The sequence below is a fragment of the Littorina saxatilis genome, linkage group LG14, assembly GCF_037325665.1.
Source record: "Littorina saxatilis isolate snail1 linkage group LG14, US_GU_Lsax_2.0, whole genome shotgun sequence".
Lineage (NCBI taxonomy): Eukaryota > Metazoa > Mollusca > Gastropoda > Littorinimorpha > Littorinidae > Littorina > Littorina saxatilis.
In genome coordinates this window covers 30082344-30103179 of record NC_090258.1, presented here as the reverse complement: position 1 = coordinate 30103179, position 20836 = coordinate 30082344, and the positions used below count along the sequence as shown (strand labels likewise).

Below are 20836 nucleotides of genomic sequence, written 5' to 3'. Positions count from 1 at the left end.
AGAACCACTTAACAAGGGTAATAAGTGAAGAATTTTATGGGTGAGAAAAGGAAAGTAAAAGGACTTTGGGGAGGCAGAAATAGAGAAGAAACAAGAAAAATATCCTAATTAGGTTCACGGCATCGAGAGTGATGCGACCTTCTCTCAGAAGTTAGTAGAGAAGGCTCCCCCATCCACCACCCGGGGGACGCGCCTCTACGCCAATTAGGGGGCGCGAGGTTTTAAGCCTCCGCAATTGCATTCCGGCTGCAAAAAAAACCGGGCTTTGCCTCTGTGTTAATTTTATTTATTTGCAAAAGAAGCCTTCCTATGCTTTGAAAAAATCATATCATGTCTTGACTTTCAACTGTACGCGCGTGTGTATGCGTGTGTCACTACGGCGGTGAGTATGTGTGTGTGTGTGTGTGTGTATGTGTGTGTGTGTGTGTGTGTGTGTGTGTGTGTGTGCCGTGTCACGTGTGTCATCATAGTTTCAGTGTGTGTATGAGTGTAGATTGAGAGAGAATGAGAGAAAGTGAGAGAGAGAGAGAGAGTGAGTGTGTGGTTATTTGTTTGTGACTGTGCGTGCGCCTGTATGGGTGCGTGTGTGTGTGTGTATATGTGTGTGCGCGCGCGCGTGTGTGTGTGCAGTGTGTGGTGTGTGTGTGTGTTTATGTGTGCCGTCAGTGTCACTTGTGTCATAGTGTCAGTATGTGTATGAGTGTACGTTTGTCTGTGTGTGCGTGTGTCGTAAGAGAGAGAGAGGGGCCGAGAGAGAAAGAGAGAGAGAGAGAGAGAGAGAGAGAGAGAGAGAGAGAGAGAGAGAGAGAGAGAGAGAGAGAGAGAGAGAGAGAGAGAATAACAGTTCTTTCGTAAAACACTTCTGTCAAGAGGACAGCAATTTCACCATCTGAAAAAGGTGCAGAACGCCCCTCCGTGTCTACTTTCTTTTTGAGCGGCACACGTGCCTTGCCATTTTCGTTGACTGCCATGTTGATAGAAACGTGCGCATGCGTATTAGTAGGGATTCCCCCAATTTCCCCGACCTTGACCTTATCAGGGCCGGACTACCGGGGGGGTTATGGGGGTTGCGCAACCCCCCCCCCCCCCCCCCCCCCTAGCCTAAAAATATTGAATGAGGTATGCATTTCTTTATTTTACATTGAGTTTCAATTTTTGGGGTATTAATCAGTGACAAAATCTGCTGCCTGAAACTGGTAATGATCATCCTCAGAATGCACCAGATTGCACCATTTTGCATCCTTTTTTTCAAAATTTTCCGGGGGGGCATGCCCCCGGACCCCCCTAGCAAGCTAGGCGCTTAGCGCCGTCGGCTCGGCGCTTCGCGCCTTCACACCCATATCTTCACAATATACTTTTGAAAAAACCCAGTCATAAAATGAACTGATCCGCCCCTGCCGCCAGGGGGGACATCCCCCTGGGCCACCACTGGCAACCCCCCCCCCTCCTCTTCGCCTAGTCCGGCCCTGCTTATTACTCTAGATGTCACTACTTTGGCGTTTAAGTCAGTTCATGCATAGTGAACAGTTAAAAAGTTGACTTCAGGAGTTCCCACTTCGAAAAGATTCCTCTACTTCCAGTGTTTCTTACTTCTAGTTCATGCATACGGGCCCTGGTGGGTTGCTGTCAGACATGTTTGGTGGGTTGCTGTCAGACATGTTTGATGGGTTGCTGTCAGACATGTTTAATGGGTTGCTGTCAGACATGTTTAATGGGTTGCTGTCAGACATGTTTGGTGGGTTGCTGTCAGACATGTTTGATGGGTTGCTGTCAGACAAGTTTGGTGGGTTGCTGTCAGACATGTTTGATGGGTTGCTGTCAGACAAGTTATGTTGTCGGTCCTCGCTGAGCATATCGCCTTCTGTTTCCTCTTTATCAGCCTCGGTCGATACAGTTGAAACAGAAGACGACATGCTTCCCTCGGGCCGACAAAAAGCCCGCAAGTCTGTCAACGACTTACAAACACCGGCACGGTGGCCTAGTGGTAAGGCGTCCGCCCTGTGATCGGGAGGTCGTGGGTTCGAACCCCGGCCGGGTCATACCTAAGACTTTAAAATTGGCAATCTAGTGGCTGCTCCGCCTGGCGTCTGGCATTATGGGGTTAGTGCTAGGACTGGTTGGTCCGGTGTCAGAATAATGTGACTGGGTGAGACATGAAGCCTGTGCTGCGACTTCTGTCTTGTGTGTGGCGCACGTTATATGTCAAAGCAGCACCGCCCCGATATGGCCCTTCGTGGTCGGCTGGGCGTAAAGCAAACAAACAAACAAACAAACGACTTACAATGTTAAAACAATGTGGCACTCCAGACAAGATTCTTAACTTTTGGAAAGAGATCAGGATTTCTTACAAGATTTCAAGTACCGACTGCCACAGAGTCTGAGTTTTAAGGAACCGAATGCGCCGAGAACAAAACAGAGAATGAGTCGTTGGACACAAATTTGTCTTCAACACTCCAAGTTTGAGACTCTATAAAGGATCATCACCAGTCTCACAACGAGCAAGACTTTGTCGCCTGACAAAGCTGTATCAGCAGGTAGACGTTAGAGCTGATACTTACCTGTAAAGCTGATGACAGAGCTTGTCCCTGTATGTTCAAAGTGCGGTCTTCTCCGAGGGCAGAGCTTGTCCGTTTAGTTTGCACGTGCGATCTCATCCGACGAGAGAGCTTGTCTGTTCTGGCTGACACTGTGGTCTTTATATAATGTTTGAATGTAACTGAGTGTGTCTGGCATGGAGAATGACTGGGCAGGGCTTGATGGAATCAAGCATGCGAATGTCGACGTGGACCAATCAAATTGTCCCAACGAGTATCTTCCGATTCGAATATACTCTTTACCTGCTTCTATTATCTCATATTCGACAGCGAAACGTGTGATGTGGGTGGAGTTTGATGGAATGAGACGCGTGTATGTCGACGTGGCTCTATGAAAAAACGGCAACAAAGGTCCATCACCTACACCTTCTTTTCACCTAAATACAACAGCGACATTGTATCCCCCCTCCCCGCCCTACTTCCCAACTGATTCTGACAAAAACCAAGAAGTTAGGTGATACGCACAGTTTTTAAACTTTTGGGTTGATCTTCCGGGAAACTATGGTTACGTTTGAACACGAAGCTGGTGCGCTATGATGTCTGTTGTTGTTGTTGTTGTTGCTGTTGTTGTTTTTGTTGATGTTGTTGTTGTTGTTGGTGGTGGTGGTGGTGTTGTTTTACGACGTGTCGTGCCCGACAAGGAGCTGGGGCTGGGTTGGGAAGCGTTTTGGGGTTGGGGGAAGGGAGGGGCAGGTTTGTGATCGTTTTTCTCCCCCCTAACTCCTTTTTGTTTTATTGAATTAGTCATTCAGGAGGATCAGCATATTTCTGTTACTGTGTCCAAAGCAAAACAAAAAAAAAATTAAATTGTCAACGACACGTGGACTTCAGTTTGAAACAAGTGAAAGCCGTGAGTCACAGAAGCCAAGAAGTCAAGTGTTCAAAGCGTACTGCTCGTCGACCCCTGGCTTGATCTTAAGTGCAATAGTTTTTTTCATTAAAACACCAAGCTGGTACGCCATAATGTCAGTTGGAGTTCATTGTCATGGACACAATTTTGTCCGACAAGGAGCGACGGTTGGCTTGATCTATACGATGGGGGGGGGGGGGGGTATGGTAGGTATGGGGGTGTCTTTCTTTTTGGAGGGGAGAGGAGACGAACGTAATGATAAGATCCACTTACCAGCAAAACAAAACTGCAAAATGACAGGTTTGGGAAGTTAACTATCTCGTTGCCTGACGGCGTTGTTCGACAGAGTCACCGAGGCTGGACAAGACAAGGCCACCTGACGGTGTGGATGTTGACCGGTGAAGAGTTCAGGCAGCTTCCAGGTGAACTACGTGCACAGGTCACTGCATGCAGGGTCATACGTACCAATGAATTCATTTACTTTTGTATCGCGGAGTTGACAATATGTTCACATGTGGTGTTTTTCCAAAATTAAAAAGAGTTCAGATGAACCTCTATTCACCTCTCACTTCAAGCATGGGCTACCTGAAAGACAAATTAAAAGGAACCAACGTTAGAGCCGGGACTCAAACTTGAAAAATCTACCTCAGCAAAATGTACGCGGAACAGGGTAGAACTGAAATATTGCGTAGTCGCTACAAATTGTGAGGGGGTAAATACGATTCAGTTGCAATATAAGAGACCCCCTCCCCCCCCCCCCCCCCCCAAATGTGTCTCCATTCCCATATGTTTGAACAATGGAGCGGTGCACCATCTTGTTGATAGATAACACAGGCACGGTAGATAACACAGGCACGGTAGATAACACAGGCACGGTAGATAACACAGGCACGGTAGATAACACAGGCACGGTAGATAACACAGGCACGGTAGATAACACAGGCACGGAAGATAACAGTGTTCATATTAACTCCCCTTGTCCTCCTTAGTGCAAGAATGAACTTGGTCTGCAGGATGGTCCAATTGTCATGGATGATTTCAACGTCCGTGTTGCAGCAGTCTGAATAGGAGCCTGGATAGAGCACATTATCAACTACTGAGAACAGACCAGTTTCTACCAAATGTGCAAGACATAATCTCCCATCATTCTGCTATTGTTTGGTGTGGTGAACACATTTTTCAAATCTCTTTTCGCGGTCAAAAATGAGATTAAAAAGAAAATAGGGCGCTTTTAGACCAACCTGTGTGTGTGTGTGTGTGTGTGTGTGTGTGTGTGTGTGTGTGTGTGTGTGTTTGTGTGTATGTGTACACGTGTGTGTGTGTGTGTACTCGTGTGAGTGTGTGTGAGTGTGTGTGTTCACGTGTGTGTGTGTGTGTGGGGGGGGGGGGGGGGGGGTTAATTAAAAGATCGGCTTGTGTTTACAAATTTGCAAGGCACAGGTTTGGTCACAACAAAACCAACAGAACAAACACAGAAAAAAAGGCGAACTACCTAGTTGTCTGATGCTGTTGTTCTCCAATTAAATCACCGAAACTGGCCATGAAAAGGTCACCTGAAGGTGGATGATGTTGGCCTGCGAAAAGCCTACTCAACTTCTAGATGACTGAGTTAGTCGCTTGATCGTAGATCTATGTTAACACATGTAATCTAAAATTGATTAAAAGTTTAAAAAAAAAAACAATTAAAAAACAGAGACTGACAACAACAAGAACAAACTGCCAGAGCACAAGTGTTTTTCTTGAGAGTGCACGACTGAACCAGCGACAGTTTTGACCCAGTTTGAACACTGGCTGAGATTTTTAAAAACCCCACTCTGTACACCACACCGGGCTGACACGTGTGGGGCGGGTCACTGTATGGAAAGCCGTTTGGCTCATAACTATTACAGCTGTAATGTAAATAAATACACCTGTAATTATTTTTAAATACAGCTGTATTTATTTTTAAATACAGCTGTATTTATTTTTAAATACAGCTGTATTTATCATTAAGTACAGGTGTATTTATTCTAAATTACGGCTGTAATAGTTATGAGCCAAACGGCTTTCCATATCAAACTGGGGTTACTCGTCATGGGTATGCATGTGCTGACTCAGCAGTCGGGCACAAGCAAAACTCTTGCCGCATTTGCTGCAGACAAGAAGTCTTGGTTCTGTCTTACAATTGTGGCGTGTGAGGTTCCGTTTGCTTTGGAAATACTTGTTGCATTTTTTGCATCTGTGTGGCTTTATGCCTTGATGACCACTATATAGTGGCTGTGAAATTCAGTAATGTTCATGAAAGCTTTATCACATACCCCGCACGTGTATCTTGATCCCGTTTGAAAGCCGTGTTCTTGTCTCCTGTGTTCTGTGAGACCAGAAGCATATTTGTAACTTTTGCCACACTCTTGACACAGATGACGCTTGCCTAAACTCCCAGACGGCTTTGATGGTGTTGATGTCCTTGTGGGTGGACCTATGGTCTGAGCTTGCCCTTGTGAAAGAACAGCGTCCACAGCTTCCACCACCTCTTCGCTAACATCAAGATAGCTATCCGTCGTGATACCAGAGATCTCCATTCTGCAACCTCTCTGCCGGGATCGGTGGGGGTGGTAGCCCGCTATCGTGGGGGTTGGGGGTTGAAGAGAAGCAAAATTTGGAGTTATCGGATCGTACAAAAACGCACAGAACATCGGCAATAAATGTGGTGGGGGACTATAACAACATAACAAAACAAGAGCTGAGACATTCACCAAATATAACTTGGTATTACTGGCAAATTTAGAAGGACAATGTCCCATGGTGCACAACCGCTGGCAATCAAATATTGTCGCGACGTGCAACCATGCTCTTCCGTGGTGTGCAACCGTCAAACTGTTTGGTGTCTTTACATATCCGTAAAATATGAAGTAACCATGTAACATTAGCTAATAAAATTTAACCCAATGGTCAATAAATAATCATTGATTACATCTTAATTGTCTGTAGCTTTGTCCGAAAGCTTGATTTTTGCTGGTGAAGGTTAAAAGTCAAAATTTACAAAAATGCGCTTGAACAAGTGTAAATAATCACAGTTAAACATTCACACGTAAATGCAATCAATGAAAAAAATCGATGATGTGATGCTACAATACCTAAGTTCAAAGTGTAAACAAAAGTTATATGATAATCTACTAATTAAGAGAAGAAATTTGTAATTTTGTGGAGAAACTCACCTCGCTTGTCCTGATCCCGCGGCTTTTAGTCGATGCAACCGATCCCGCGGCTTTCCGTCGGTGCAACCGTTTATACGGCGTGATATTATGAAGATCGGTCGAATAGTTTTCTCGGACACACACACACACACACACACGCACACGCACACACACACACACACACACACACACACACACATACACACACACACACACACACACACACACACACACACACACACACACACACACACACACATTCATACATACAAACACCACGACCCACGTCTCGATTCCCCGTCTATGTTAAAGCATTTAGTCAAAACGGTTCACGCTTATGTTTAGAGATTTGGGGATGCACGTGGAATTCGGGATGCATTAGTAGTCGCGGTTGACAGGTTTCAAGTTCGTGAGTATGGGACGTTTAGTTTTGTGTGTGTGAGCCATGTTTGAATCAGTGCGGCAAGCTAGGACAGCGAATAGTACGGACGGATGTGCAGTTGGTTCAGTACGGGTATGTGTTTTTCTAAGTTAGGCCGGTGTGACGCCCTCATCTTGGCCCCGCCGTCATATTACGATTCTCGGCCTCGTTGATCTTGTATTAACTCCACACTGAAACAAAAAAAACACTCTTCGATAGTACTGATGAGCAACCTTGGGTACCTTACATTCATGGGGCCGCCGGCACGGTTGGCCTAGTGGTAAGGCGTCCGCGCACCCGCCCCGTGATCGGGAGGTCATGGGTTTGAACCCTGACCGGGTCATACCGTGCCGAAGACTTTAAAATTGGCAATCTATAGTGGCTGCTCCGCCTGGCGTCTTGCATTATGGGGTTAGTGCTAGGACTGGTTGGTCCGGTGTCAGAATAATGTGACTGGGTGAGACATGAACTCTGAAGCCTGCGCTGCGACTTAGTGTCTTGTGTGTGGCGCACGTTATAATTATGTCAAAGCAGCACCGCCCTGATATGGCCCTTCGTGGTCGGCTGGGCGTCAAGCAAACAAACAAACAAAAATTCATGGGGCCAAATTTGTCCAACCAATGTTTTGTATTTAACCTTTGCCGTGCTTCCTGGGTTCACCTGTACCCAGAGACACACTAAAATCATTGTAACTCTGGAACCATTACAGGTATCGTTTTGAAATTTTAAGTATCTCTCACACACCTAATTTGCTCTCTGTCTGCAAATTTTTAGTGTGTACATGACAAAACATCAGAATTAATTGATTATGATAATTTACATAAACACTACCGATGGCGCGGGTTCACACATACCCATACTTTTAAAGAGTAGTAGTGATTGTAACTATCCCTCTGCCGACGGCGCGGGTTCTGCTACACCCATAATTACCAAAGCGGCGGAACAGTGTCTGTCTGCCTGTTTGTCTCCAAGAGACTGTCTGTCTCTCTGTTTGTCTGTCCGTATCTCTCTGTCTGTATGTCTGTTGTCAGTTACTCTGTATGTCTGTATCGCGTGTCAGGGTACATGGGATATTTACATCTCACCATGCACTCTCTTAACACATTATTTTTTTCAACAAAAAAATTGGACACCACTTTACCTTTAATTTTACAATAACTTTAATTACAAATAATACGAACAGACAGACATTACTCTGGACTATTACACATATATATACACACACAAAATAGTGATACTTAGCTTTAAAGTTCCGTTTGGACAACACAGTCTATTTAAGGTTAGGATCGTTCAGCAATGTTCTGGAATCAATTCCGTCGTGTAGTCGGTCCTCAGGTTACCCAGTGATAGTTAACACGGAAACTAAGAACGTGAAATCATTCTAGGTAGAACACCGGAGAACTACAATGATGGAATGATTCAGTGTGCTGTTTACTTGCTGCAAGTCCTCGATTCACTTCGGTCGTGTAGTCGGTTTTCAGGTTACCCAGTGATAGTTTATAACACGAAAACTAGGGACGTGAAGTCGTTCCAGGTAGAACTAGAACACTGGAGAAATACAGGTATGGAATGATTCCATAGCAGACTCAGAGCGTGGACGATTCACAATGAAGTCCATGGCGTTACCACGAAAAACCTTTCCGTAACTTCCCTGGAACTGTTCCCGAAGCTTTCCCGAACTTTCCTGAAACTGCTACGACGCTGTTACGAAACTTCCCCGAAACTGCTACGAAGCTTCCCCGAAACTGCTACAAAGCTTCCTCGAAACTTCCCCGAAACTGCTACGAAGCTTCCTCGAAACTTCCCCGAAACGTCTGAAAAAAACCATATACAGATTTGCTAATCCTCTGTTCAACAGAGTAATTCTACGGTCAGGTTACGTATGTCCAGTGCCGTCTGTTCGTTCACAATGTTCGTCCAATATTAATCAATTAAACATTTTTAATTTATGATTTGACAAGCAGCTTATTTCCGAACATTTCTTTATGAATAATAGACAGTCAAAATTCTTTCACGCACGTTCGCATGCATGCCAACCGTTTTCCATTCGTTCTCTCAGACCCATTAGCGTTTCCCTGTCGATCAGGCTGCGAATTATATCTTGATACTCACACAACTACGTATGAAGGTCCGAACAAGATGGCATGTGCATACTGGTTCGTAAAAATACAGTCACGATACATAAAACACAGCAGACAGACGACACAACCTCGCTGCTTTCCAAGGTAAAAACGATCTTGTTGTTGTGACGCAGCTTCTGTCTGCTTTACGTCAAAACAATGGCGTCGAAAGCATGTCGTCATAATAAAGACGTCACAGTAAGTTAGTCTAGGTACAGGTGCTTGCATTCGCTCTGTATCGGAGTTCCTAATCTGTGACATAGGCCCCCCCTTTTGAGGATGAAACTTTGTTTTAATCCATATTTACACAGATTGAACGACTCATGTAGTCTGCGCCTACATTGTCTACTCCTTTGATCACCTTCACTGTGAATGAATACTGCTGTAGTTGGATCGCCCAACGCATCAATCTTCCATTTTCTGTCTTGGACTTCCGTAGGTACTGGAGAGGTTGATGGTCAGTTTCCAAAGTGAAGTGTACTGCGTACAAATACGGTTCGTACTTCTTCACTGCCCACACTGCTGCTAGGCATTCTTTTTCGATGGTAGCATAATTCCGCTCAGCTTTGTTCAGCTTCCTGCTGGCGTATGCTACAGGTTGTAGACCTTTCCCGTTGTCTTGCATCAAGACGGCACCTATGGCATAGTCTGATGCGTCTGTTCGTAATACGAACGGTTTGTCGTTGTCAGGCAACAACATCACTGGTTTGCTAGTCAGTACGTCCTTGAGTGATTGAAAAGCTGACTGCATCTCTTGTGTCCAGACGAGCTTATCTGGATGCCCTTTCTTTGTGGCATCTGTCAAAGGTGTGCCGATCCCCGCAAAATTCGGTACGAATTTGCGGTAGTAACCAGCGAGTCCCAGGAATGCACGAAGTTCCTTCTTCGTCTTGGGAGGTTCTGCGTTGGCTAACTTCGTCACCTTGTCTTCTTCTGGCTGGATTGAACCATGCCCCACTCGGTGTCCCAAGTATTCCAGTTGTTCAAACCCTAGGAAACACTTGGACGGTTTGGCTGTCAAACCAGCCTTCTCCAGTTTGGTGAAAACGGCCTCTATCGCTTGTAGGTGCTGTTCCCAATCTTCTGTGGCGATCAAAATATCGTCCATGAAGTTGTCGACGTCGTCCCGGTCAATCTCGGCGACTAACTTCCTCATCATGCGGGTAAAGGTAGCTCCCGCGTTCTTCAGCCCAAAAGGCATGGTGACCCACTGGAATGATCCGAGTGGAGTGTTGAACGTAGTCTTTGGCTTATCTTGCTCACGCATGCGCAATTGCCAATACCCTTTTGAAAGGTCGACCTTAGAAAAGTACCTTGCCTTACTCAGCTTGCTGAAAAGGTAGTCGATGTCAGGTAGCTTCTCTGAGTCGAATTCGGTCACCTGGTTTAGACGACGGAAATCGATGCAGAAACGGATCGAATCGTCCTTCTTCTTTGTCAGGACCACTGGAGCATTGTAGGGTGAAACGCTCGGTTCGATCACTCCCATCTTTAACATCTTCCGTACTTCTTCCTTCACAGTCTCCACTTGAGAGTGTGGCAAAGGATACGGTTTGACGTACACAGGTTTTTGTGTTGTGAGTTTCAACTCACATTCTTGTAATTGCGTCATCCCTGGTAAATCAGTCAGACATTTCTGATGACGCTTAGCCAGCTCAGTCAGTTGAGAGACTTTGGTAGAGTCGAGGTCGGGATTGACCTTGACATCTTTGTATGACTCTGTAGCTTGGAGAGGGAGTAGAGGTATATGGTCCGTGATGTACGGTTCCATATCTGGTCCTGTGTTCTCCATGACGACAGCAACTTCGTCTTTCACTTCTTCTCTCTCCAGGTACGCTTTGAGTAGGTTGGCGTGATATATTTTCACTTTCTTCCCAACATTTACCTTGTAATTGCAGTCACTGGTTTTCTCGTTGATGACGAACGGACCTTTCCACGTCAACTGGAGCTTGTTGTGTTTCTCTGGCAACAACAACAATACTTTGTCTCCTTGATGGAAGGTTCTCAGGCGCGTTTTCTTGTTGTACACGCGCGCGTATCTTTTGGAAGCCTTACTGAGGTTTTCTCTGGCTATTGAGCAAGTTTGCTCGATTCTGTTGGATAGATCCACGATGTACTCAGCCGTGGATCTCACTTCCTCTTCCACGTCGTCGTCTGTCCAGATCTGTCGAAGGATCTGCATGGGTCCTCTGACTTCTCGCCCATACAAAAGCTCGAATGGTGAGAACTGGAGACTCTCTTGCGGCACTTCTCTGTAGGCGAAAAGTAGTGCAGGAATGAACCGATCCCAGAGCTTGGGTTGTTCCTGGCACATTCTCTTCAAAGTATTCTTCAATGTCGAATTGAATTTCTCACAGAGACCGTTGGTTTGAGGGTGATACGGACTAGTGCGCAAGCTTTTCATAGCTAACAGTCTTGTTAGCTGTTGCATGATTTCTCCCGTGAACTGTGTTCCTTGATCGGTGACGATCTCTTTCGGTACTCCGTACCGTGTGAACATCTCTACGAGAGCTTCTGCTACTGTCTCCGCTCTGATGTTTTTCAGAGCGGTTGCCTCAGCATACCTAGTGGCGTAATCCACTAAGGTAAGAATGTACCTGTTACCCTTCTCGGATGCAGGTAAGATGGGTCCGACGATGTCTACCCCTACTTTCTCGAAAGGAGTGCTAGCGAGAGGCATCGCTTGCAACGGCACTTTCCGTGTCGCCCCTTTCGGAGTACTTCGCTGACATGCGTCGCACGACGCGCAGTAGCGGCGAACGTCGCCGCAAATTCCCGGCCAATAGAAATCTCGCCAAATCCTGTCTCGAGTTTTCTTCCCTCCTAAATGGCCGGCCATAGGACTATCATGCCCTAACTTCAGGACTTCGTTCCTGAATCGCTGAGGTACTACTACCTGTTTGAAACTCTTTTGGTCGCCCTTGTATGTACGATACAAGATGCCCTTGCTCCATGTGTATAGAGTGTCCTTGTTGCCTTTCTTGTCTGCTATTTCTCTAGCTTTGGCTAACGACGGGTCAGTTTGTTGTTCGCGCTTCAATTCTTCCGGTTTGACATCGATGATCTTCACTCGAGGTTCAGGCTGCGTAGGTGCCTTATTCTCGGCGGCTTCCTGTTCTCGGGTCTGTACCGGCGCACAGGTCTCGACCACCGGAAATAGCGGTACTTTCTCTTCTTTTCCCTCACCGTTTTTCCGTGTGTTACCTATGAGTACTGAGTGTACAGGATTTACCATCGCGATCACCTCTGTGTCGCCTTGAAAGAATGGTGTCTCCATGTGTACTCTGGCCATAGGCATACTGCTAGTCGCAGTTTCTTGAGCTAGAGTGACGGTTCTGACTTCCCCCGTGTAACTGTCTGACGGTACCAAACGCCGGTCGACAATGATGGTCGACGCTCCTGTGTCGCGTATTGCCTTCGCCTCTTGTCCGTTTACCTTAACCTGACACTGAGGATTGAAATCCAAATGCCGGCAACTCTGGCAAAGAGGGCTAGGTTTCCCTTCGACTGCTACAGATAAGATAACACTTGTAGCTTCTTGACTTGCTCTGTTATTCTTTGTACAGTTCCTCGCGAGATGAGATCCACCGCACAAGAAACAACCGCGGGTCGCTCCTCCATGTGGTGGTGGTGTGGGTCTCCTCGGTGGAAAGTGTTGCTTATCTTTGCTTCTGTTGGCATGGTTACGATCGGAATGGTTACTTTGTACTTGTGGGTGGTCCTCTCTAGGTCCTCGATTGAAACTGGGGCCTCCCTGACTCCTGCGTCCTTCACTCTCTCTGGCTTCTTCAAACAAACTGGCGCTCTTCACAGCATCAGCTGTGTCGACTGGGTCCCTCTCGCGGACAAATCGCGCTTGATCCGCTGGTAACCCCTCCAAGAACTTTTCGAGTAGAACAAGTTCTCGCATATCCGTGGTCCTACCTTCCCGTTTCGATAGTTCCACCCACCGTGTGACGAACAGGTCCAACCGAGTGAGGTATTCCTTGCTTTTCTCGCTCGGTTCCTTCTTTGCTCCTCGGAACTTCCTGCGGTAGGCTTCTGCTGTCAGCTGGAACCTACGCAAAATCGCAGTTTTGACGCAGTCATACTCTTCTGCTTCCTCGTCCGGAAGTTGAGTGTATGCTTCTCGCGCTTTCCCTTTTAGTAGACAGCCAAGCCTAGCTGCCCACTCATCTTCCGACCAGCCAGAAATTTTCGCAGCTCTTTCAAACTGGCGAAAATAGGCTTCGACGTCGTCCTTGTCGTCCAAAAATGGCAATTTCATTTTTGGTTTGTCCCGACTACTGTTGGTGCTTCCATTCGACGCTGAATGGTGAGCATTTTCGTTGTAGTCAAGCATACCTAGGTCGGCGCTTAACTGCATCTTCCTGAGGATGAAGTCTTGTTCTTCTCTCCTCTTCTTCTCTTCTGCGGCTTCTTTCCTCCTGCCTTCGATGTAGTCTATCAAGTCCTTACCTGATAAACCCATCAGAAGTCCGTCTTGCTTGAAAATAAGCAATGGTGATTCGAAACCCTCGTCATCCTCGACGTTATGGTTGCTTCGACTGCTATCACCTGACGTCTTCTTCTTCGACTTCGGCATAGTTGCGAATTTTATCAATCTACTAAATTCGCAATTACCGTACTCCCGCGCAACTCGCGCTCCGGTTAGTAACTCGTCTTATGCGCTAAGACGTCCGATAATCTTTCGCGCGCGTATCAACGCTGATCGGTCCGCGCGACGTTACTACCGATATATTCTGTCTGATCACTCAGACGAGGAATAATCTTCTTGTTTGACAATGTATGATTACGGCCTCTCCCAACGGTATGACGTAACCATCATTCAGTCACTGTGCTACTCCTGCACTTATGTATACAATACCTGTAGTAACTTTCTTCCGTAGTTACTTTGCATACCTTTACACTAATATCTAGCGACAACTTGTAGGTTCATTACTAGAATTGATTAGCGACCTTGTGTACTTCTACACTAGAATGTTATGCTCTACGTGAACGGTATGTCATGTGTTACTGCATGGACTTATGTTCAAGACTCTTACCTTCGTGTACTGCTACACGAACTTATAATTACTAGGCTGAACGTACATCTACGCTACTGTTAGAAGAAAAATGTATTTCAACCTGGAGTGCCTACTAATTATAAATTAACTCTTGAAAAGTCTGACAGAACATCCGTAGTTATAGAACATATGCGGCTATCCGCTAGATAGATTACCTTGGAAAACTGCGGGGTTTGAGAACGTGATTACAGTGATACGACACAAGTTACAGCAATTACGTATATATGATGATGATGATATGATCGTGAGTTAGGGTGGTCAGTTACAAATCACGACTTCTCGTGACTCTAAATAATTTAGGAACTGGACCAAATCAGGCAAACACTAATTGGTCTAATATCCACCCAACAAAGATGTTCTGAGTTACCCCGCCAACCGCCCACTTTGGTCTCTCAGAACTCCTCACTCACGCACTCGTCAGTCATCCTATTGGACGTAATAGAATCAAACGTAAAGTGGTGTTGCGATATTTAAAAATGAAAGTTAGGTCAAGGTTAAAGTAACCTGGGGGTCTTACAACTAATGAAAGTTTATGTGACCTTGACAGTTACGTGGCCTTGATCTAGTGACCTTTATAAATCCCGGACGAGCCCCCATTTATCGCGTGTCAGGGTACATGGGATATTTACATCTCACCATGCACTCTCTTAACACATTATTTTTTTCAACAAAAAAATTGGACACCACCACTTTACCTTTAATTTTACAATAACTTTAATTACAAATAATACGAACAGACAGACATTACTCTGGACTATTACACATATATATACACACACAAAATAGTGATACTTAGCTTTAAAGTTCCGTTTGGACAACACAGTCTATTTAAGGTTAGGATCGTTCAGCAATGTTCTGGAATCAATTCCGTCGTGTAGTCGGTCCTCAGGTTACCCAGTGATAGTTAACACGGAAACTAGGAACGTGAAATCATTCTAGGTAGAACACCGGAGAACTACAATGATGGAATGATTCAGTGTGCTGTTTACTTGCTGCAAGTCCTCGATTCACTTCGGTCGTGTAGTCGGTTTTCAGGTTACTCAGTGATAGTTTATAACACGAAACTAGGGACATGAAGTCGTTCCAGGTAGAACTAGAACACTGGAGAAATACAGGTATGGAATGATTCCATAGCAGACTCAGAGCGTGGACGATTCACAATGAAGTCCATGGCGTTACCACGAAAAACTTTTCCGTAACTTCCCTGGAACTGTTCCCGAAGCTTTCCCGAACTTTCCTGAAACTGCTACGACGCTGCTATGAAACTTCTCCGAAACTGCTACGAAGCTTCCCCGAAACTTTCCCGAAACTTCTCCGAAACTGCAACGAAGCTTCCTCGAAACTGCAACGAAGCTTCCTCGAAACTTCCCCGAAACGTCTGAAAAAAACCATATACAGATTTGCTAATCCTCTGTTCAACAGAGTAATTCTACGGTCAGGTTACGTATGTCCAGTGCCGTCTGTTCGTTCACAATGTTCGTCCAATATTAATCAATTAAACATTTTTAATTTATGATTTGACAAGCAGCTTATTTCCGAACATTTCTTTATGAATAATAGACAGTCAAAATTCTTTCACGCACGTTCGCATGCATGCCAACCGTTTTCCATTCGTTCTCTCAGACCAATTAGCGTTTCCCTGTCGATCAGGCTGCGAATTATATCTTGATACTCACACAACTACGTATGAAGGTCCGAACAAGATGGCATGTGCATACTGGTTCGTAAAAATACAGTCACGATACATAAAACACAGCAGACAGACGACACAACCTCGCTGCTTTCCAAGGTAAAAACGATCTTGTTGTTGTGACGCAGCTTCTGTCTGCTTTACGTCAAAACAATGGCGTCGAAAGCATGTCGTCATAATAAAGACGTCACAGTAAGTTAGTCTAGGTACAGGTGCTTGCATTCGCTCTGTATCGGAGTTCCTAATCTGTGACAGTCTGTCTGTCTGTCTATCCGTCTATCTGACTGTCTGTCTATCTGACTGTCTGTCTCTGTCTCTCTCTCTCTGTCTGTCTCTCTCTCTGTCTGTCTCTCTCTCTGTCTCTCTCTCTCAGTCTCTCTCTTAGTATCTCTCTCTGTCTCTCTCTCTTAGTCTCTCTCTCTGTCTCTCTTTCTTAGTCTCTCTCTCTCTCTCTCTCTCTCTCTCTCTCTTTCTTAGTCTCTCTCTCTCTTTCTTAGTCTCTCTCTCTCTCTTAGTCTCTCTCTCTCTCAGTCTTTCTTAGTCTCTCGCTCTCTCTCTTTCTTAGTCTCTCTCTCTCTCTTTCTTAGTCTCTCTCTCTCTTTCTTAGTCTCTCTCTCTCTCTCTCTCTCTCTCTCTCTCTTTCTTAGTCTCTCTCTCTCTTAGTCTCTCTCTCTTTCTTAGTCTCTCTCTCTTTCTTAGTCTCTCTCTCTCTCTTTCTTAGTCTCTCTCTCTCTTTTTTAGTCTCTCTCTCTCTCTTTCTTAGTCTCTCTCTCTCTTAGTCTCTCTCTCTTTCTTAGTCTCTCTCTCTTTCTTAGTCTCTCTCTCTCTCTTTCTTAGTCTCTCTCTCTCTTTCTTAGTCTCTCTCTCTCTCTCTCTCTCTCTCTTTCTTAGTCTCTCAGTCTCTCTCAGTCTCTCCCTCCCCCTTTCCCTCCCCCTCTCCCTCCCCTGCAAGAGGTCGGTGAAGGGAGAAACTCGATGCAACCACTGAAGTAGCGCTGTGGGTTTCCCTGAACCCACCCCGTCGTTAGAGAAATAAACGGTAAAAACCCTCTTTCAAATGTATGGGTTCAGACAAACCCGCATCGTCGTTAGAGGAATAAACGGTAAAAACCCTCTTTCAAATGTATGGGTTCAGACAAACCCGCATCGTCGGGAGTGTGTAGTCAAAAGCGGCATCCGGCAAAGGTTAACTTAGAAATTTGATTCGTCCTAAAATGTTTCCCTTCTCATTCACGGGACACGTTTTCGAAGAAATCGATTATTTTGGTGTCACCACCAATTTTCTTCACATGCAAGAAACTGATAAGCTTTTTGTCCTTAAATAATTTCACTTCAGTAATTTTTACCAGGAAACAAGATTTCAGTCTCGAGTATATATCAAGGGGGAAATATGACGGCAGGGCCAAGATGACGGCGTCACACCGGTCGTTCGAACAACTTACTCCGCTGTTGTCGTATTTTTCAGTTTTCAGTCTTTGTTTTGTTCAGTGACTGAATTAGTTGAGCCGGCTTGTTTTTCTTTTCTTAGGTTAGTTAGTGATTTGGGTATGCTTATTGATGGCGGCAGGAGCGGTCATCTATTGGAATGCATTCGGAGAGGTGACATGTCTCGTTTTGTTACCGTTCTCACGAGATCAGTTACAGGTCTCTCTCTCTCTCTCTCTCTCTCTCTCTCTCTCTCTCTCTCTCTCTCTCTCTCTCTCTCTCTCTCTCTCACTCTCTCTCCGACTGTATGTATGTCTGTGTCTCCCTCTGAGTCTCTCCGCTTCTGTCTTTCTATGTCTGTCTCTGTCTATGTGTGTGTGTCTCTCTCTCTCGCTCTCGCTCTCTCTCTCTCTCTCTCTCTCTCTCTCTCTCTCTCTCTCTCTCTCATCCGACTCCTGGCACACAGGTCAAAGCAGAGGTAAACTTGAGTGCACGTGTACCTAGCAGGAGGGGGGTGATTCGGGTCAGTCTCTCTCTCTCTCTCTCTCTCTCTCTCTCTCTCTCTCTCTCTCTCTCTCTCTCTCTCTCTTTCTCTCTCATCCGACTCCTGGCACACACGTCAAAGCAGAGGTTAACTTGAGTGCACGTGTACCTAGCAGGAGGGGGTGATTCGGGTCAGAAGTGGGGTAAAGCACTTTGGTCTTCAGTCTTTGGGTTATAGTTTTCAATGGAGAAGATGCCAACATGAAATTGCACTATGCTCTACTATTTATTGTCCTTGTCTATCGGACACGAAGAAGGGAAGCTACAATCGTGTTTCCTGAGCCTGGACTATTGAGACGGTTACCTCATAGATCTGTTCATTCTTTTGTTTGTCGGTGTCAAAAGTTATACCCCCATTCCACACAACCGTTCTTTGTCCCGTTTCCGTACCAACCAAGGACTGCTGCCACAACAATGGAACGCTGCGCAAACGGCCGTTTTATGGCATCTTTCAGCAGCAGCGTCTGACCATAGTGGCAGCCGTCCTTGGTCGGTAAGGGAAGGGGACCTAGAACGGATGTGTGGAATGCGGGTATGACAACTCAGTGTGTAGGTGTGGAGAGCGCTACCGTTGCGTTACCGTTGTTTTAAGTTCCTTTAACGATCCAAGCGTTCCGTTACCTATGGGTTGAGGTTCCATTACCGTTCACTCTGATCGGGAGGGGAACGGCTAAAAATTTGAACATGCAGCCCAAACTTGACACAGCCGTCCCTACCGACCCTACCGTTCAAAGCAGTTCCGTTGACGATCAGTTACGTTCATTGCGGTTCTGTCCCGATCACAGAGATATTCTATATCTCTGTGGTCCTGATCCCTCCCGTGCCCACACCGTTCCTTGGTCGGTACGGGAACGGGACCTAGAACGGTTGTGTGGAAAGGGGGTATAAGACTCGACCACTTGGCTTATGGTGGAGACAGCTGGAAGATCTCTGGATATAATTGAAGAGGAGTGGTCTTCCTTTTAGAAAATGTGTACTCTGCCTTGCAGATTACAAATTTGTGCTGTCGGGGCTGGGTAAAGGGAGTAGAGGGGTGGGGGGTGGGTAAGCGAGGGGTAAGAGAGACGAAAGAGAAAACTGGACAGGGAAAAGTCACTGCCTGAAGTATTCAATAAAGCCACACACACACAAAGAAATTACCACATATGCAGGTTTTCAATTTATATTTTTGCAAAGTATCTGCACAAGCATGTGTGCCTCTGTGAGTATGTTCGTGGATGCTTTCATGGGGTGCCTGTATCCTCAGGAATTTGAGGATTTCTTTTATCTCTCTTTTTCTGACACCGTTGATTTAACGTCATTTTTACAGGACAGTTTTTTTCCTTTCAGTTATAAGTTGTAGTAGTTTGACCTTATTGTTTTAGGACAAGTAGAGCTCGTTCACCAGTAGCAAAGACTCACTCAGTCCGTCAGTGTGCCTGAGTGTGTGTGATGGGGAAGGGGGGCTCTCCCGTGACCGGCCACCTGCAATGTACGGACAGGTTTGCACAGGCCCAAGGGTGTCCGTTCATGAGAGGGACTGCTGTAACAGCAAAACTAGTGTGAAACATAAGTAATCAATTTATCCACTTGACTATATTCACAACAGGGACCTATCACTCTTCTTTGCATGTTTTTATGTCAACGGATTTTCAAATACTCTGCAACACATGTAACCCAAATTCAACATGTGCCCGTACAATCCCTACCGCTTCTTTTATGAAAACATTTCTTCGGCCATGTTGATTTTAATCAACCAATTTTCTTGTTTTCTCTCTGTAATTGTAATAAGTCCTGTTGACGTTCATTCTTTCTATTAGTTATTTTTTTATTCTTTCGTTTTGCCATAGCCGTGTTCAACAGGGACCTATATTTAGATCTATGTGTTCAACAAGTGTTGTTTTGTCTTTATCTCACTGGCACACGTGACCTGTAGGCTGTTTGGTAGTCAGTAAGCTTATGTGCTCGCCACTCCTGGACAAGCCGGCTTTACTTAGTCCATCGGAAATATGACTTTGGTGGCAGCGGTGGGACAGACCCCCCTATGCATACGCAAAATTACTGTCACTGTGTGTGTGGTGTGCCTCGTTATATGGCACACACACACACACACACCATGATCCTCGTTTCGATTCCCGATCTATGTTAAAACATTTAGTCAAACATTGACTAACTGTAAAAAACGGTGAAAATGGGTACCGACAAATGTGTTTTGGTATTTTGTAATAAAACATTTACAAAAAAAGAGGTTGTGAGACAGTGTAGCGCGACAATAGCTGCTGCTACCTTTCCACTGAGAGGAAGCAAATCGAGTTTCTCAGCAATATGATACTTACGTATGTAATGATGTGTGTGTGTGTATGTGTGTGTGTGTGTGTGTGTGTGTGTGTGTGTGTGTGTGTGTGTTTGTGCAACTCAACAGTTCTTCTTCGTCGCGAACCTGGACGAGAACGCCGTGCAAAAAGCTCTGCTAGATGGGATGGACGCAGTGGGTGGTCCTGGCAATAACGTCCTCAATTTTCAAGTCTTCGCCTTCGTAAAATTGAATAGCGACATCACCAAAATCGCGACGTCATTTTTGCTTGAACATCATTCTGCTCGTCTTTTTTGCTTTATTGTAAAATGCTAGCACAAACTTTGTGTATTTTGTCAGATTTGTTGCAGTGAGTCAATCATATTTTTGTTGCAGCGTTTTTGTGCCTGCCGTTGATCACGGCCGGTTTCGTGTGTGACTGTTGTTTTGGTTTCGTCCACGTGTTATTTGCGTGACGTACGTGTGCTCGACGAAGCATCGTAGTTTGTTATGTTTTCTGGACGCTCGAAGGTCACAGGACTTGAGTAACGCTCACCTTGTATTTTTGACCAACTTGGTATAGTTTTAGTTAGCACGTGTTGAGCGGCTATGACTTGCTCTTTTCCGCAGTTATGAACAGGCGACCCTGTTTTGGCTTATCATGATCCGTGCAGTCCAT

General features: G+C 45.5%; 1 protein-coding gene and 1 long non-coding RNA gene across 2 annotated transcripts in view; both read right to left on the bottom strand.

Moving 5' to 3' along the window:
• The window catches only part of LOC138947539 (uncharacterized), a 41678-nt gene extending 38976 nt beyond the window's left edge, over positions 1 to 2702 (bottom strand). The window contains exon 1 of the long non-coding RNA XR_011449700.1: positions 2559 to 2702. This is a non-coding gene — a long non-coding RNA (uncharacterized lncRNA). The remainder of the gene's footprint in view (positions 1 to 2558) is intronic.
• A 5481-nt stretch (positions 2703 to 8183) lies between these two features.
• Positions 8184 to 13466, bottom strand: LOC138947531 (uncharacterized). Its single transcript, XM_070319021.1, has 2 exons — positions 9154 to 13466; positions 8184 to 8855 (listed from the first exon to the last, which is right to left on the bottom strand). Exon 1 carries the CDS (start codon positions 13426 to 13428, stop codon positions 9454 to 9456), a length of 3975 nt encoding a protein of 1324 aa, XP_070175122.1. The 5' UTR covers positions 13429 to 13466; the 3' UTR covers positions 8184 to 8855; positions 9154 to 9453.
• Positions 13467 to 20836: the final 7370 nt, after the last annotated feature.

Coding starts and splice junctions, on each gene's coding strand:
- LOC138947531 (XM_070319021.1), bottom strand. CDS start 13,428: ATGAAATTGCCATTTTTGGACGACAAGGACGACGTCGAAGCCTATTTT.